The following is a 19,530-nucleotide window of genomic DNA, read 5'->3' on the forward strand; positions in this document are numbered from 1 at the left end:
ATGTGCCATCAAAGGCAACGATTTGGAAGACGATGAGATCGAGTCCGTATTATTGAAAAAGTTCGGAGAGACCCTCGCAAAAGGAGCAATGATCTGGTATCACAACTTGCCACCGGATTCTATCGATTCTTTTGCCATGTTAACAGATTCGTTCGTAAAAGCACATGCTGGTGCCGTAAAGGTCGCACCGAGGAAATCGGATCTATTCAAAGTAAAACAAAGGGGTGACGAAATACTGAGGGAATTCGTATCCCGGTTTCAAATGGAATGCATGGATTTGCCAACAGTCACAGATGACTGGGCCATACAAGCTTTCACCCAAGAGTTGAACGGACTGAGTTCGACAGCATCACGACGGTTGAAACAAAGCTTGATCGAATACCCTGCAATAACTTGGGCGGATATACATAATCTGTATCAGTCGAAAATCAGGGTCGAAGATGATCAATTGGGATTCCCGTATGAACCCACACGTCAGAACCGCGCAACCACTAAAATTCTGAAAGAAACCAACAGAGAACAAAGGTCAAACAGAGACCGATATCAACCGTACGTCACAGATCGGGTGAACCACGGTTCGGCGCATGAGACAGTTAGGAATAACCACAGATATGATCGGGGGCAAAATTCTCGGGGACTTATGAGCAAGAGAGGTTTTGATAAATAGGCCGATCCTATAGAAGTTCCTCGATTATCGGAATATAACTTCAACTTCGATACATCCGCCATCGTATCGGCCATCGGACGCATCAAAGATACCCGATGGTCTCGACCCATGCAGACCGATCCGACCCAAAGGAATCCCAATCAAATATGCGAGTATCATGGCACCCATGGTCACAAAACGGAAGAATGCAGACAATTAAGAGAGGAAGTAGCCCGCTTGTTTAACAAAGGGCACCTCAGGGAATTTTTGAGTGATAGGGCAAAGAACCATTTTAAAAACAAGGACTTCAGCAAGCAAAACGAAGAAGAAGAGCCACAACACATCATTCACATGATCATCGGCGGCGTCGATACCCCTCAGAGACCTATGCTCAAACGCGCTAAAATGTCGATTGTGAGGGAAAAGCGATCTCGAATTCAAGATTACACTCCCTCAGGGACTTTATCGTTCAATGATGAAGATGCAGAGGGAATCATCCAACCCCATAATGATGCACTGGTAATATCCGTACTCATGAATAAAATTAAAATTAAGCGTGTGTTAATTGATCCAGGTAGCTCGGCCAATATCATCAGATCGAAGGTCGTAAAATAGCTCGGCCTACAAAATCGGGTCGTATCCGCAACTTTGATTTTAAACGGATTCAATATGGCATGCGAAACCACCAAAGGCGAGATAACCCTACCAATAAACGTCGCCGGAACAATTCAGGAAACAAATTTTCACGTGATCGAAAGCGATATGAGATATAACGCCCTTTTCGGAAGGCCGTGGATCCACAACATGAGAGCTGTACCTTCGACCCTACACCAGGTCCTCAAATTCCCAACACTGACAGGTGTCAAAATAGTGTACGGAGAACAACTAGCCGCAAAGGAAATGTTCTCCATCGAGGAAGCAAAACCAATAAAGGAAATGCCAGTGAATGGATCGGGTTCAAAAGGAGGCACAGTCGAAGACCGGAACGCCAAATAGAAACCAAAGACATCGGCCCTGACCCAGCAAGATAAACACAGCATCGAAGAAGATAGTGATCAGTGGATCCCTCGATCCTTCGTGACCCCCGATGACTCCGATGCCACCGAATCAACTATTGAGGAATTGGAGCAAATCATTTTGATCGATCACTGACCCGAACGAAAGGTATACCTGGGAAGGGGTTTAAGACCCGAACTCAGGAAGCAAATCATTCAATTTCTTATCGATAACATCGATTGCTTTGCTTGGTCCCATTTAGATATAACAGGAATCCCACCGGACATAACGACACATCGACTAAGTGTGTCCCCTAGATTCAGACCGGTGAAGCAAAAAGAAGACCCCAATCGGAGGTGAAGCACGCATTCATAAAATATGAGGTAACTAAACTGCTCAAAATAGGATCCATTAGAGAGGTAAAATACCCCGAATGGTTGTCCAATGTGGTCGTAGTGCCTAAAAAGGAAAACAAACTTAGAATGTGTATAGATTACAAGGACTTGAACAAAGCATGCCCAAAGGATTCTTATCCACTGCCCAACATCGATCACTTGATCGATGCCACGGCCGGCCACGAGATCCTTACTTTTCTCGATGCCTATTCCGGGTATAATCAAATCCAGATGAACCCGTAAGACCAGGAAAAGACTTCGTTTGTGACCAGATACGGAACATATTGTTATAACGTAATGCTCTTCGGGCTAAAAAATGCAGGAGCTACTTATCAACGCCTAGTAAATAGAATGTTCGAAGAACAAATAGGTAAATCAATGGAAGTCTATATTGATGACATGTTAGTCAAGTCCCTGCGCGCAGAGGACCATTTGACCCATTTGTAGGAAACGTTCGATATTCTGAGGAAATACAACATGAGGCTCAACCCCGAAAAATGTTCTTTCGGAGTCAGCTCGGGTAAGTTCCTCGGCTTCATGGTGTCAAATCAGGGAATCGAGATTAACCCAGATAAAATCAAGGCCATCGAAGACATTACCATCATGAACAGCATGAAAGCTGTCCAAAGGTTAACAAAAAGAATAGCAGCCTTAGGCCGATTCATTTCGAGATCATCAGATCGAAGCCACAAATTTTTATCTCTACTCAAAAAGAAGAACGACTTCGCTTGGACACCGGAATGCCAACTAGCGTTACAAGAACTGAAACGATATCTATCGAACCCACCACTGCTGCATACTCCAAAAACCGACGAAAAACTTTACCTGTACTTGGCAGTATCAGAAGTCGCCATAAGCAGTGTCGTGGTTCGAGAAGAGGAAGGTACGCAATTTCCTGTTTACTATGTAAGTCGGACATTGGGGGAAGCGGAAACTAGATACCCGCACTTGGAAAAATTGGCCCTTGCGCTGGTTAGCGCCTCTAGGAAATTACGACCGTACTTCCAATGCCACCCCATATGCGTATTAACCACCTGCCCACTTCGTAATATTTTGCATAGGCCTGAACTATCGGGCCGATTGGCCAAATGGGCCATCGAACTCAGCGGGTACGATATCGAATATCGACCACGAACAGCCATCAAGTCTCAAATTTTAGCAGACTTCATGGCCAATTTCATGCCGACCCTCGTACCCGCAGTCGAAAAGAACTACTGTTAAAATCAAATTTATCAACGAGGGCATGGATCCTCTTTACGGACGGAGCTTCGAACGTAAAGGGATCCGGGCTAGGCATAGTTTTAAAATGTTCCGGGGGTAACATTATTAGGCAAGCTATTAAAACTATCAGGTTAACTAACAACGAGGCCGAGTATGAAGCCATAATTGCAGGTCTCGAGCTAGCTAGAAATCTGGGAGCGGAGGTCGTTGAGGCCAATTGCGACTCTTTGCTAGTGGTGAGTCAAGTAAACAAAACCTTCGAAGTCCGAGAAGGCAGAATGCAAAGGTATTTGGACAAACTACTTGTCAATTTGAACCATTTCAAACAATGGAGTCTATGACATGTTCCACGAGAACAGAATAACGAGGCCGATGCGCTTGCTAATTTGGGATCATCGGTCGAGGTGAATGATTTGAACTCGGAAACTGTCGTTCAACTTTCAAGATCTGTAATCGAAGAAGGGCACGCCGAAATAAATTCTACTAGCTTAACCTGGGATTGGAGAAACAACTATATTGAATACTTAAAAGACAGAAAGCTCCCTTCAGACCACAAAGAGTCCAGGACCCTTAGAACCAAAGCTGCTCGATTCACTTTGGCTGCGGACGGAACGTTATATCGAAGAATATTCGATGGACCGATGGCGGTATGCATAAGTCCGGGAGATACCAATTACATCCTCCGGGAAGTACACGAGGGCACTTGCGGCAATCACTCCGGTGCTGACATGTTAGTTCGAAAAGTGATCAGAGCAGGGTATTATTGGATCGATATGGGCCAAGACGCAAAAGAATTTGTTCGTAAATGCTATAAATGTCAAAGGTTTGCTCCAATGATCCATCAGCCCGGAGAACAACTTCACCCGGTCCTATCGCCATGGCCATTCATGAAATGGGGAATGGACATCATCGGCCCCCTACCATCAACCCCAGGTAAAGCCAGATTTATTTTGTTTGTGACTGACTATTTTTCTAAATGGGTTGAAGCGCAGGCGTTCGAGAAAGTAAGAGAAAAAGAGGTTATCGACTTTTTGTAGGATCATATCATATGCCGATTCGGGATACCATCGGAAATATTATGTGATAATAGGAAGAAATTCATTGGCAGCAAAATCACAAAATTCTTCGAAGACCACAAAATAAGAAGGATACTAGCAACCCCATACCATCCTAGTAGAAACGGACAAGCCGAATCAACAAACAAAACTATTCTTCAAAATCTGAAAAAAAGATTGAACGACGCTAAGGGAAAATGGAGAGAAATCCTGCCCGAAATCCTTTGGGCATACCGAACAACATCGAAATCTAGTACAGGGGCGACCCCATTCTCCTTAGTATATGGCTCTGAAGCATTGATACCAGTCGAAGTCGGAGAGCCTAGTCCCAGATTTCGATTCATGACGGAAGAATCGAATAACGAGGCTATGAACACTAGCCTTGAATTATCGGACGAAGGACGAGAAGCTGCCCTCATCCGGTTGGCCGCACAAAAGCAACGAATCGAAAGGTATTACAATCGAAGAACTAAACTTTGCCACTTCAAGCCAGGGGACTTGGTGTTAAGGAAAGTCACCATCAATACTCGAAATCCAAACGAAGGAAAACTAGGACCAAATTGGGAAGGACAGTATCAGGTGCTCGAGCACTTTGGGAAAAGGATCGTACAGGCTCGGCATCATAAACGGCAAACAGCTATCAAGCAGTTGGAATGTATCACATCTAAAACGGTACTACTGCTAAGGTCGGACCTTATTCAACTGTCCCGTACAGAAGTTCGAACAAAGAACAGAAGTATTCTTTTACTCAAGAGCACGAGTTGCACTCTTTTTTCCTTAGACCGGCTTTTTCCCAAATGGGTTATTTGCGGCAAGGTTTTTAATGAGGCAACCATCGATCGTGCTGCGCTTTCAAAATAGTATCCGAGGTTTTTCGACCCTTAGCCCGAACGGCCTCGAATACCGGGGGGAGGGGGGGCACCAGGGCCTCAAATACATTGAGTTTAGACGCAACAAAGACTTCTCACAACAATAGAGGAAAAGTTGTTAGAGCCAAAGTGGTCAAAATAAACCATGCTCATATTAGATTGCACCTTGAGATTTATTATGCAACCAGAATTAACAATCACTCGAATATTAAGCCTACGGGCTTCCACATTATCTCGAGTTTGAAATAATCATTCGAATATTAAGCCTACGGGCTACCACGTTATCTCGAGTTCAAAATAATCACTCGAATATTAAGCCTACGGGCTACTCCTATATCAAGTTCGAAATACTCAGTCGACCGTCGAGCATACGGGTTACTTTAACATCGAGTTCGAAATAATCACTCGAATATTAAGCCTACGGGCTTCCACATTATCTCAAGTTTGAAATAATCATTCGAATATTAAGCCTACGGGCTACCACATTATCTCGAGTTCAAAATAATTACTCGAATATTAAGCCTACGGGCTACTCCTATATCAAGTTCGAAATACTCAGTCGACCATCGAGCCTACGGGCTGCCAAGTTCAAACAAGGACCCAATCGAATTTGAAACATTAAAAAAGCTATGTTTACTCAGAGTTTACGTTAAATCATCGACTCAACAAGAAAAATCGACCTTGTTATATATATATATATATACAAAATTGCCTACGTAATTAATTTATAGGTAATGAGAATTAGACTCTAAGCTTCTGGGCTGGGGTCTTCCTCACCCTCGGACCCGCTTTTGCTACCATCATCGTTATCATCGTCATCATCATCAGAAGCCAAGGCTTCAGCTTCTGCTTCAAGCTCTTTTGCCTTTTTTACCTCTTCGGTAAGATCGAAACCTCGAGCATGAATCTCCTTGAGGGTCTCCCTCCGAGATCTACACTTAACAAGTTCGGCAACCCAATGAGCTCGAGCATCGGCAATCTTCGCCGCTTCCCGGGCCTCCACCTGAGCGGCCTCAGCATCAGCTCGATATACAGCAATAGACTTATCCGCCAAAACTTTCGACGACTCGGCCTCCGCCTTAGCCTCTGCAAGTCGTATCTCAAGTTCATCGATTTTCTTAGTCTGAACCGACACCTTTTGCTTGACGTTTCGAAGCTGAACATCGGCTGATAATAACTTTGTTAAGATGGTTTCTTTCTCCACTACCAGGCGGTCAATAGTCTCCTTCCACTGGTTGCATTCGGCCCGGATTTGATCGACCTCCTCTCGAAGTAGCCTGATCCTCTCGATCATTTGCTGCAATTGAGACAACGGATGGTTAACTTCCACAGTCGAGTCGAATCCATACTTTAATAGAACAAGGCTCACCTGTTGATCGAGCTCGACCCTTTCTTCACGAACCTTAGCCAAATCCGCTTGAAGATCCTTTATAGCCTCCTCCTTTTTGCTACAAAGAAGCTGAAGGTCATCTCTTTCACCTAGGACCTTCCGGAGTTCGGCCTCACACTGGCTAAAATCAACTCGAAACCTACCGATGGCCTGCATGGTTAGAAACTGTCATCAACTCGAAAGCTCACCGATATCGGAACCGCCAAGTATGAAAAAGAACAAAGAAGACAAGTACGGAAGAATCATTACCCGAGTAATAAAACGCTGAGCTTCCTCTAACAAAAGAGAAGCATCACCGATATCGGAACTGTCATCAACACCAGTAAAACAATCCTTAAAAGGATCCGCTGCACCTGAGCCAGTGCCAATATCGGGAGTCTTCAGCTCTCGAGCCTCCTTCAACGCCTCCTCAGAAAAAGACAGAAGGGAAGGTGAATGACCCATTGCCATTGCCCCGAGCAAATCACTCGGAGTACTCCGATCGAGACTTAGGACTTCGGAACCAACCCTGATGGGCACGGCCGCCATCGGCTCAGCAGCTCTAACAACCTCGACTGCCCCCGTAGGTCGGACTACCAAAGCCGAAGAGTTATCTTCTTCTTCTTCCTCCCTCAGTCGGTGGACCGAGTCGATCGAAAGGGCAATAATTTTTCTCCTCACCGTTCGAGTTTTGGGCTTAGGGTCCTCCGACCGAGAGGAAGCCCTTTGTTTCTTTTCTTTTACCTGTTCCGGGATCGGGGGCTTATTGCCTTCATCACCGCTCAAAGGCCGCAGAACGGCATCCCTAGTTACACCTATATACAAGGGAAAAATCGATAACGAAATAAACGCAGAATATACCTCGAGGAAAACAGGAACCAAACCTCACCATGATTCTTGGCCTCCCATCTACCTTTAGCCAAATCACGCCAAGCGCGCTCGGCATAGGATGAAGTCGAGGCTAACTTTCGAACCCAATCCTCGAGGTCAGGCACAGCTTGTGGCATCCAAGGTGCAGCTGGACATCAGAAAATAATATTAGCAAACACGGAAAAAGACACGAAAAGCAAACACGGATCACTTACGGTCGAAGTTCCATTTTTCAGGAAACGACATCTTTTCCTCTGGGATAAGATCACAAGTCCTCACTCGAACATATCAACCCATCCAGCCTCGATCCTTATCTTCATCGATGCTCGACATCAAGGCCTTTGATGCCCGACGACATAGCCTAATAAGTCCACGATAAATCTGAGGCCGATACAGTCGTATAAGGTGGCTCAGAGAAAAATCCAACCCTCCGGCTTTGATAGAGAAGAAACGCAATAAGATGACTATACGCCATAAGGAAGGATGAATTTGGCCGAGGGTGACCTGATATCTCCTGCAGAAATCAAAAGTCACGGGATCAACAGCTCCCAATGTAAAGGGATAGGTGTAAACACTTAGAAATCCCTCCACATAGGTAGTGACGCTCTCATCGGAGGAGGAGATTTGTAACACAACCTCAGAACCCCAGCCGCAGTCTTTCCTGACGGCCTCGAGGTGAACCTCTGCTATAGAGCACATATACATCGATACGTGCTCACACCGACCCGGAACGGATGAAGGATTCTCCACCTTAAAATCAGCTTTTAAAATACACGGGCCGGAAATATAATCCTGTACAGACGGCTCGGTCGGCGCCTTATCGTCACACGGCCGTGAGGAAGAAGCTTTCTCCTTGTGAGGTACGATTTTTGAAGTTTTCGCTATTAATACGAGAAGAAAAAGTTGCAAAGAAAGGTGAAAGAGGGGACAACACTGAAACCCTGGTATAAGCGGCACTAAAGCAACGAAATAAGAGAAACTAATCAAAGAGAATTTGGGAAAAGAGGAAGCACAAAAGTGGAAAAAATTATATGTGAAAACCATTTATAAGGCATGGCGATTCGTTTCAAGCGGTGGCCGACCACCGACTGACAAGCATTAAATACCTCAATAAAACCAAATCGATGGGATAGTTATCACGCACGTCATAGTCAAAGCCGATAGAAACGTCATTATCGATTCGGTCGAACCTTAGGAAAATCACATCGTTTCTCGTCATCTCCTTTTCAAGAAACGAGGGGGCTATCTGTATACGGTTAAAACTGATCCTCGGTTATGAAGATCGATCGAGGATGGCATTTCAATTGAGGGGTATCTTCATAGAGACCCCGAACGAATTTCGAGATGGGGGCGTCGAGCTCGGGCGTTCGAATCGACCGAGGTAACAACGACCGATACAGGTCCCGAACATCGATGCCCAAAAGTGATCGCCTAGCTCGAAACCAAGGCCGGGATTCCGATCCGATACCGAGCTCGAGTCGGTATCGAGTTCACAGACAAAAAGCTGTTACAACCGCACCAAGGGAGAGAATCTCTGCGGGAATTAAGGAGGAGACATACCATCATGGGTTCTCCACTAGTAATATTTATTCCATCATGTTGCTATAGATAAAGTAGTGATCCTTGGCTATAAAAGGCAGGAGAGTTTGTAATAGAAGGGATCTCTTTGGCTATTATTAAGAATTTCATTGTGTTTATCTTTCTAAAGCTCGCCAAATATCTTTGTTCATCATCTTCTATTTTTGCACCATAAATACGTGTATTGTTATTTTCAGATCAAAGGAATCTACTTGCCCTAAGAACCATACATAAATTCAACGTTATCCGATTTTTCGGGTAAACAAATAGGTTAGGTGTTTATGTTTATACAGAGTTATATGTCATTGAAAAAAAAAGGTAACTTACAAACTGCTCAAATAAAATTCTGGAACTTTATGCAATAATTTGGAAGAGAAAAGAAGAAAAACAAGAATGGAAAGAAGAACAAGAAGAAAGGATAGAATTTGTTTGAATTTCACAACATGAATCATACTTCATTTTTGTTGGACATGCTTCATGATGTTTTTCAATGAAATATAAGTTCCACATATGGAAACACAAGTACCCAAAATTAAAATCATCCCAATAAATATAACTTCTATTCCAAAATTCCTTGAGTAAGGCTTCTTGATCTTGAGATAGCAGAGGCATGGGAACAATATAGACACACTAACGCCCAAAAATCCGCCTATAAATGTCATGACATATCCAAAAAATAGAACTGCTAATGCGACAATAATTGTGCTGATGACCAAAACGGTTCTGATGAAGTAGCTCATAGGTTTACTTTTGCGGAAAGAAAATATATCTTCGATTGCTGTTGCAATTGGTGAGACAACAAGAGTGTACTTAGTTATTGGATTTATTAATGTTGTGTATATTGCGATTTTCGAACTAATTTTTCTAGTCGGGAAATTTAAGGTCACTTGACATCAAATTTTCTCCATACATTAAGTAACCCATAGTTGCCATTGATCCATAAGTGATAGTGCTTAGTATAAAGCACAAGAGCAGAACTTGTTGACAACAAAAAGAAAGGGGAATGAGGCAAACTGTTTTTGAAGTTGGATTAAACAAATCTCCATTCTCTAGTAAGAGGATATAAAAGAAAATATAGTAGGAGTAATTTAAGTGGGGGTTTGGACATAAGAATTGTAAAATTCCAAAATAGGGGGAAAATCTTTTTTAAGTGAAAATGGTATTTGAAATTTAGAGTTGTGTTTGGACATGCATATAATTTTGGGTTATTTTTGAAGTTTTGTGAGTGATTTGAGTGAAAATTTTGAAATACAGCTTTTTGGAGTTTTTCAAATTTTCGAAAATTTTCAAAATGAATCTTCAAGTGAAAATTGGAAATTTAATGAACAAACGTTGATTTCGAGAAAAAAAAAAATTGTTTGGAAAAAAGAGAAAAAATTTTTATGTCCAAAAAAGAGTAAGGCAACCTTTAGTCCTTGGCCATTGTCATGCGCCTCTTTCATACCATGCCCATACATAGCCCTCTTGCAGCACGCTTCCATTTCGAAGTAGTGCAGTGTCGCCCACACTTGCACCTTTAGGCCAACGGACCCTTGCTTGCATGGCTGAACCAAAGCCATGCTCACAAGTCGACACATGATGCCCCTATGACAGGTGCGTCAAGTATCCAATCGGCGTGGAGGTCTCTTTCCAACACTCGGCAGCCCGCGGGGCTGGCCGTTCCACAATAGCAGCCTCCACTGCCCTTTTGATGCCCAACGCAGGCCCTAAGGCGTTGCGCAGCCCATACGAGTTCCCAAACTCGTATGGATACCTTTGACACTCCCTTGAGTCATCTAGGCAGGCCCTTGGGGTTCACCCCCAAGGCAGCTCGTTCTATACGGCTCGGTGGCAGCACGTATGGGGGAGGCAGGTCGGAGCTTTCAGCACCTATACCCCCCTTATATATGCTTAAAATTAAAAAACCCAAGTTGCCCGAGTAGACTGCTCAGACCATCAGAAGGCTCCTTTCTTACCAGTTCTTGGCCGAAATTACAACCCCAAATTCTGAGTTGTAACATCGGACTTGTACTATGGTCTGTTTATGTACAATAAGAATGCAATGGAGTAGTTGGAAAGGTTTGGCAAGGCTTTTGAGGATTTGAAAAAGGAGTTATTATCATAAAGGGATCATATCAGTGGAGATTACTGAGCAACCAACAAGCAGCAGAACCTCTTGACCCAACTTCCTACCATAATTTTGACTTGGTACGTAGTTTAAGAAAAAAAAAAGATTTTTGAAACTGATGGTATTAAAAGTTTAAGGGATAAAAGCTTTGCGGGGCCATAACATTTGTGTGGTTATAAAAGCTTCTCATTAAGGGTAAAATGAAGAGTTTAAAGTTGAATTATTTGCAATTATACAAATGTGTCATTCTTTTTGGAACAGACTAATAAGAAAAATATGTCATTTAAATTGAAAGCAAGGGAGTAATTAAAGAGAAACAAAAAAAAAAAAAAAAAAAAAAATAATATAAAAAAAATAAAAATATATATATATATATATATATATTTGAAAAGGTGCATAAATAGAGCCTACTATTGGACTATTGGACTGAAGAGCGAAGATTCAAGGACTACTTCACAGGAATGAAAATCACGAACAACATATGATATAATATAAATATATATATAAATTGTAAGTTGTATGTATTTTGGTATGGAATTGGTATTCACTATTGTTTTTCGATTGAATACATGTGTTGCACCTTAAGCTTGCCCAATTTCTTCATTTGACACCTAAACTAAGAACTGTAACTATTGAACTTGCGAATACCAAATATTTTTAAGAAACATAAATCAAATACCATAACAAATACTAAATTTTTTAGTGTTGGTTCAATAATTAGGTATATACCAAATTATGCACACCCTTAAAAATGACAATGTGGTTTGTATACACAAAAATGATTTAATTAAAAGTTTTAGATGGAGTAGCTGCCAAAAGTTATTGTTTAGGAGTCAAAATTGAATATTTTTAGCGGTAACATGACGATTACATGTGAAAGGAGCCCAGACCACAGCAGGACCTAATTTATTTGAAGTACACAGCATGAATCATACTTTATTTTTGATAGATATGACCTATATGTTTTTCAATGAAACTTAAGTGCCATATATGGCAACAGAATAACCCAAAACTAAAATCACCCCAGTAAACATAAATTATATCCCAAAACTTCTGGAGTAGGGCTTCCTGATCTTGAGGTAGTAGACGCATGGGAACAACATAAACAGACAAATGCTCGTAAATGCGCCTATAAATGTCATAATATATTCGAAAAAGGGAACGACTAATGCAATAATAACTGTGCTAATGATCAAAATAATTCTGACGAAGTAGCTCATAGTTTGAGTCTTGCAGCAAGGAATTGTATCTTCAGTTGTCGTTGCGATTAGTGCGATAATAAGAGTGTAATTGGTTATTGGACTAATTAGTGTCGTGTATATTACAATCATCGAATTCACTTTTTCGGTGAGGAGATCTAGGATTACTTCAACATTAAATTTTAATCGTGCATCAATTACCCCATTGTTGTCATTGATCCATAAGCGATGATGCTTAGTAAAAAGCACAAAAGTAGAACATGTTGAAAATAAAAAGAAAAGGGGATTGGGGAAAGCTATTAAATTAAAGCCGAATAAATTATCTTTATGTGTATTGAGACAAGAGCGGTTCAACAAAACTGGTGGCTTAGAGTCAAACCTTAATAAGAGGTCTTAAGTAAATTTAATAAATTAAGCGTCTGTATGCGCCGCACGTGCATCTTGTGCGTCACTCGTGCATCCCATGTCAATAAATAAATAACTATTTTATAAAAATCACATATATTTGTTATAACATGAGCAATACTAAAAAGTAGAAGGAATAGAGTTCCGGCATTTCAAATCATAACAAACTTAAAGTGTAGTCAATTGTTTCTTCCTGAGGTTTTGTAAAGTGTTTGTATTATCAAGTCATTTGTGATCGGTTTCACCGTAATGTAGGGATAAAACTAACTTAAAATCAATGTTTATACTAATTCAATGACTATAGAATTTAACTTATACTATGTGTTGAGGGGTCTATATAGAAATAAGGGAGTCAATTATTTTCTATGTACTTCAGTTATTTCCACTGAGCATGTCTTAAGATCACTTCCAATCCAAAGTCTTAAGATGAACACATTATTCGTTGATGTTTTGTCCGTCAAAGAATACCCAAAGAGTGATTTTCTTCGAGTTTTACCCACTCATTTTGATATACTTTGCCCTCATCCTATGTTTGGACCAGACAGTGGTAAAGATAGTCGGAAAGATTTAGCCTTTGTATTTGATATAGTCCGTACAGGTGAAGGCGAATCAAGAAAGGCAAGGGTTAATAAGTTGCTTAATATATTTGAGAAATAAGGGTGTAGGTTGGTTGGTACCAATGGCATGTGCTGAGCATGATAGGACCCCAAACTAAAGTCACCCTAATAAATAACAGTTCTATCCCAAAAGTCTTTGACGAAGGCTTATTGATCTTGAGGTAGTAGAGGCATAGAAACAAAATAGAAACTCTAATACCCGTAAATAAACCTAAAAATATAATAACATATTCGAAAAATAAAATGGCTACTACAATAATAACTATGTTGATGATCAAAACGATTCTGGTGAAGCAGCTTATAGGTGCACTCTTGTGAAAAGAAAATATATCTTAAATGATTGTTGCAATTGGTAAGACAAGCATGCTTGATTATTGGATTGATTAGTATCGTGTATATTGCAATCTTCAAACTAATATTTCTAGATGGGGATATTGAAAGTTACTTATAAGATCAAATTTTGTCCTTAATGTACTTGTGAATCAATGACAACGATTCAGAGAGAAGTAAAAAAAATGAAAAATTTCGCTCTGACACCAATTTGAAAGGATCTAAAGTAATAAAGAATAATATATTCAGAATCTCATAAATTTCTTACTCCCTATGTTTTAAAAAGATTGTCACTATTTCTTTATTAGTCTGTTTTAAAAAATTGACACATTTCAATATTTGCTAAATAGCAAGCATTTACAGCCATACAAATGTTATGACAGATTTAAGACCACAAGTTTCAAAAATTTTATAGCTTATGGCTTATTTAAAATCATATATCTCGAAAGTCTTCACCTTTTTACTAAAGTTTATGGCAGTCAAGCTAGAACAATCTTTTGGAAATGGACGGAGTAATATTTTTCACAACTTCACACATGAAATAGCTAAAATGCCCTCCATCCCTATATATTTATAATAGTATATAACCCAGTTTGACTCTCCAAATATCCAAATACTAGCTAGTTTATATACTGCATTTTGACATATTTATGAAAAAGAAAGATATATACTTTCAATTTTAAAAAACTGGTAAAGAGATCATGCAAAATAAGTGCTTTAATTGACAATTAACTGAACTTCAATCAAAATAAAAAATAAAACTTATATATTTTCTCGTTCTTTCGGGTGAATTTCAAAAATAGTCAGATTTACAAGTGGTAATTGAAAATAGCCATAATTTCAAAAGTAATCGAAATTTAGCCATTTTTCATGTAAAGATAAATCTGAACGAAAATATTGTTCAAAATTAAAAAATTATTCCAGCATAATATACTTGAGTTCGAATTTTTTACATGCCAACTTCCAGCATAATATACTGGTCAAGCATAATATGTTGGACGTTCATACACATGTGCTCCAATCTTCAGTATATTATGCTGGAACTTTCTGTGTGCTGGAGTTGCAGCATAATATGCTGGAAGTTCATACACAGGTGCACCAATCTCTAGTATATTATGCTGGAACTTTTCGTGTTGCAGCAAAATAGTGGCTATTTTTTAATAACTTTATAAACGCTGACTATTTTTCAATTACCGGTCCGAAAACTGACTAGCCATATTTTTACCGTTCTTTCCTTTGACACGCAAAGAGAGTCAAACATTACTGTTTTTTGGCCAAGCCCTACTACGAAGCATCACCAAACTAGACCCATCTCTCCCTTACTTCCCGTACTTGTTTTAGGAACCGCGATTTCATGGTTGGTCCTGTAATTGAGATTCTATTTATGACACTTTAGGACATTATAAAAAAAAAAAAATACAAGTTAGCCTATACAATCATATATTAATAGATTAGTAAAACTCCTAAATAAGTACGTGATTTATATTTTATAAGAAAAATAGAAATCTTGACGTAGTATGGGTTAAGTATTGTTTTTTTCAGGCTGTATTCCCTATAGTATTTGACTATATGATTCATAGGTAAAATTTCAATTTTAAATTTTTTGCCTTTTTCCCTTTTTATATACTAAGTTAACCTAGTGTATTAGTGGTCAATGTCATGAATCGGATTAATTGGGTTCAAATATCCATGGAGTTAAGCAATCACTTTCTTATAAACACAAAAGAAACTTTTGTGATGGGCATAGAATTTTAGCTAAACACTATTTCCTATCTCTTAGACATATTTGGCTAAAGTTCAACACTTCTCACAAGTTTCTTTTATGTTTATAAGAAATTGATTGGCCTAATTCTACGCACGTGCCTCTCATGTGACCTGACTAATCTGGATTATGACAGTCTAATTTAAGAATAGTGTATACGGTTAAAACCGATCCTCGATCATGAAGATCGATCGAGGATGGCATTTCAATCGAGGGGTATCTTCATAGAGACCCGAACGAATTCCGAGATGGGGGCATCGAGCTCGGGCGTTCGAATCGACCGAGGTAACATCGACCGATACAGGTCCCGAACATCGATGCCCAAAAGTGATCGCCTAGCTCGAAACCAAGGCCGGGGTTCCGATCCGATACCGAGCTCGAGTCGGTATCGAGTTCACAGATAAAAAGCTGTTACAACCGCACCAAGGGAGAGAATCTCTGCTGGAATTAAGGAGGAGACACACCATCATGGGTCCTCCACTAGTAATATTTATTCCATCATGTTGCTATAGATAAAGTAGTGATCCTTGGCTATAAAAGGCAGGAGAGTTTGTAATAGAAGGGATCTCTTTGGCTATTATTAAGAATTTCATTGTGTTTATCTTTCTAAAGCTCGCCAAATATCTTTGTTCATCATCTTCTATTTTTGCACCATAAATACGTGTATTGTTATTTTCAGATCAAAGGAATCTACTTGCCCTTAGAACCATACATAAATTTAATGTTATTCGATTTTTCGGGTAAATAGTTTGGCGCCCACCGTGGGGCTAAGGATAACAAGTGATTATTTGATACAAATATACAGCACACTCCAGCTTACAGCTTCATGTCGGCAATGGCTCTGCCAATCGACCTCAAAGCCGGCCTTCAGGATGAAACCAACAACTTGGTGCCCGTGGCCGAAAGGCTACCCAACAACATCAATGAGGCTCGAATAGAGGAACCCGAAATTCGAGCCGAAGTTCCAGTAGATATCAATTCACGAATAGCTCTAGAAGTGAATCAACGTTCCGAGCAGGAAAGAAACGTTCAGGGTGGCGCTCGACCCATAGCCCGAGACACCCACAGCACGGGAGAAATCGGGGTCAGTTTGCGCATGATTTTCAAAATGCTACAAGCCCAACAAGTAGCGATAGCTCAGTTGCAGAACCAAACTCATATGCGAAGTAATCCAAACTCCAATCCACTTCTTCGAGAAGTAACCCCCAGAACGGAGCCCGACACAGTGAAACCGAACGAGCGAAAATCAGGAACCGCTCCTGAAATTGCTAAACTGCTCGAGGAACTCACAAAGCGAGTCGAAGCCAACGACAAAAAATTCAAAACATATGATGCTAGGATCGATCAGATCCCGGGGGCTCCGCCCATGATGAAAGGGCTGGATTCGAAGAAATTCATACAAAAGCCTTTTCCATCGAGCGCAGCCCCGAAACCGATCCCAAAAAAGTTCTGTATGCCCGTAATTCCCAAATATAATGGTACGACCGATCCTAACAAACATCTCACCTCCTATACATGTGCCATCAAAGGCAACGATTTGGAAGACGATGAGATCGAGTCCGTATTATTGAAAAAGTTCGGAGAGACCCTCGCAAAAGGAGCAATGATCTGGTATCACAACTTGCCACCGGATTCTATCAATTCTTTTGCCATGTTAACAGATTCGTTCGTAAAAGCACATGCTGGTACCGTAAAGGTCGCACCGAGGAAATCGGATCTATTCAAAGTAAAACAAAGGGGTGACGAAATACTGAGGGAATTCGTATCCCGGTTTCAAATGGAACGCATAGATTTGCCACCAGTCACAGATGACTGGGCCGTACAAGCTTTCACCCAAGAGTTGAACGGACTGAGTTCGACAGCATCACGACGGTTGAAACAAAGCTTGATCGAATACCCTGCAATAACTTGGGCGGATATACACAATCTGTATCAGTCGAAAATCAGGGTCGAAGATGATCAATTGGGATTCCCGTATGAACCCACACGTCAGAACCGCGCAACCACTAAAATTCTGAAAGAAACCAACAGAGAACAAAGGTCAAACAGAGACCGATATCAACCGTACGTCACAGATCGGGTGAACCACGGTTCGGCGCATGAGACAGTTAGGAATAACCACAGATATGATCGGGGGCAAAATTCTCGGGGACTTATGAGCAAGAGAGGTTTTGATAAATAGGCCGATCCTATAGAAGTTCCTCGATTATCGGAATATAACTTCAACATCGATACATCCGCCATCGTATCGGCCATCGGACGCATCAAAGATACCCGATGGCCTCGACCCATGCAGACCGATCCGACCCAAAGGAATCCCAATCAAATATGCGAGTATCATGGCACCCATGGTCACAAAACGGAAGAATGCAGACAATTAAGAGAGGAAGTAGCCCGCTTGTTTAACAAAGGGCACCTCAGGGAATTTTTGAGTGATAGGGCAAAGAACCATTTTAAAAACAAGGACTTCAGCAAGCAAAACGAAGAAGAAGAGCCACAACACATCATTCACATGATCATCGGCGGCGTCGATACCCCTCAGGGACCTATGCTCAAACGCGCTAAAACGTCGATTGTGAGGGAAAAGTAATCTCGAATTCAAGATTACACTCCCTCAGGGACTTTATCGTTCAATGATGAAGATGCAGAGGGAATCATCCAACCCCATAACGATGCACTGGTAATATCCGTACTCATGAATAAAATTAAAATTAAGCGTGTGTTAATTGATCCAGGTAGCTCGGCCAATATCATCAGATCGAAGGTCGTAAAATAGCTCGGCCTACAAAATCGGGTCGTATCCGCAACTTTGGTTTTAAACGGATTCAATATGGCATGCGAAACCACCAAACGCGAGATAACCCTACCAATAAACGTCGCCGGAACAATTCAGGAAATAAATTTTCACGTGATCGAAGGCGATATGAGATATAACGCCCTTTTCGGAAGGCCGTGGATCCACAACATGAGAGCTGTACCTTCGACCCTACACCAGGTCCTCAAATTTCCAACACTGACAGGTGTCAAAATAGTGTACGGAGAACAACTAGCCGCAAAGGAAATGTTCTCCATCGAGGAAGCAAAACCAATAAAGGAAATGCCAGTGAATGGATCGGGTTCAAAAGGAGGCACAGTCGAAGACCGGAACGCCAAATAGAAACCAAAGACATCGGCCCTGACCCAGCAAGATAAACACAGCATCGAAGAAGATAGTGATCAGTGGATCCCTCGATCCTTCGTGACCCCCGATGACTCTGATGCCACCGAATCAACTATTGAGGAATTGGAGCAAATCATTTTGATCGATCACTGGCCCGAACGAAAGGTATACCTGGGAAGGGGTTTAAGACCCGAACTCAGGAAGAAAATCATTCAATTTTTTATCGATAACATCGATTGCTTTGTTTGGTCCCATTTAGATATAACAGGAATCCCACCGGACATAACGACACATCGACTAAGTGTGTCCCCTAGAAATAAGGGAGTCAATTATTTTCTATGTACTTCAGTTATTTCCACTGAGCATGTCTTAAGATCACTTCCAATCCAAAGTCTTAAGATGAACACATTATTCGTTGATGTTTTGTCCGTCAAAGAATACCCAAAGAGTGATTTTCTTCGAGTTTTACCCACTCATTTTGATATACTTTGCCCTCATCCTATGTTTGGACCAGACAGTGGTAAAGATAGTCTGAAAGATTTAGCCTTTGTATTTGATATAGTCCGTACAGGTGAAGGCGAATCAAGAAAGGCAAGGGTTAATAAGTTGCTTAATATATTTGAGAAATAAGGGTGTAGGTTGGTTGGTACCAATGGCATGTGCTGAGCATGATAGGACCCCAAACTAAAGTCACCCTAATAAATAACAGTTCTATCCCAAAAGTCTTTGACGAAGGCTTATTGATCTTGAGGTAGTAGAGGCATAGAAACAAAATAGAAACTCTAATACCCGTAAATAAACCTAAAAATATAATAACATATTCGAAAAATAAAATGGCTACTACAATAATAACTATGTTGATGATCAAAACGATTCTGGTGAAGCAGCTTATAGGTGCACTCTTGTGAAAAGAAAATATATCTTAAATGATTGTTGCAATTGGTAAGACAA

General features: G+C 40.9%; 1 protein-coding gene across 1 annotated transcript in view; it reads right to left on the minus strand.

The window, feature by feature from the left end:
* LOC138891856 (intracellular protein transport protein USO1-like) overlaps window positions 1–19,530 on the minus strand; it is a 36,783-nt gene that overhangs the window by 7,283 nt on the left and 9,970 nt on the right. The window contains exons 2-4 of the mRNA XM_070175539.1: window positions 7,465–7,569; window positions 6,822–7,366; window positions 6,119–6,722 (exon numbers count right to left, since the gene is read on the minus strand). Coding sequence (XP_070031640.1) covers window positions 6,119–6,722; window positions 6,822–7,366; window positions 7,465–7,569 — 1,254 coding nt within the window. The remainder of the gene's footprint in view (window positions 1–6,118; window positions 6,723–6,821; window positions 7,367–7,464; window positions 7,570–19,530) is intronic.

Source organism: Nicotiana tomentosiformis, chromosome 5 (genome assembly GCF_000390325.3).
Source record: "Nicotiana tomentosiformis chromosome 5, ASM39032v3, whole genome shotgun sequence".
NCBI classification, from domain to species: Eukaryota; Viridiplantae; Streptophyta; class Magnoliopsida; order Solanales; family Solanaceae; genus Nicotiana; species Nicotiana tomentosiformis.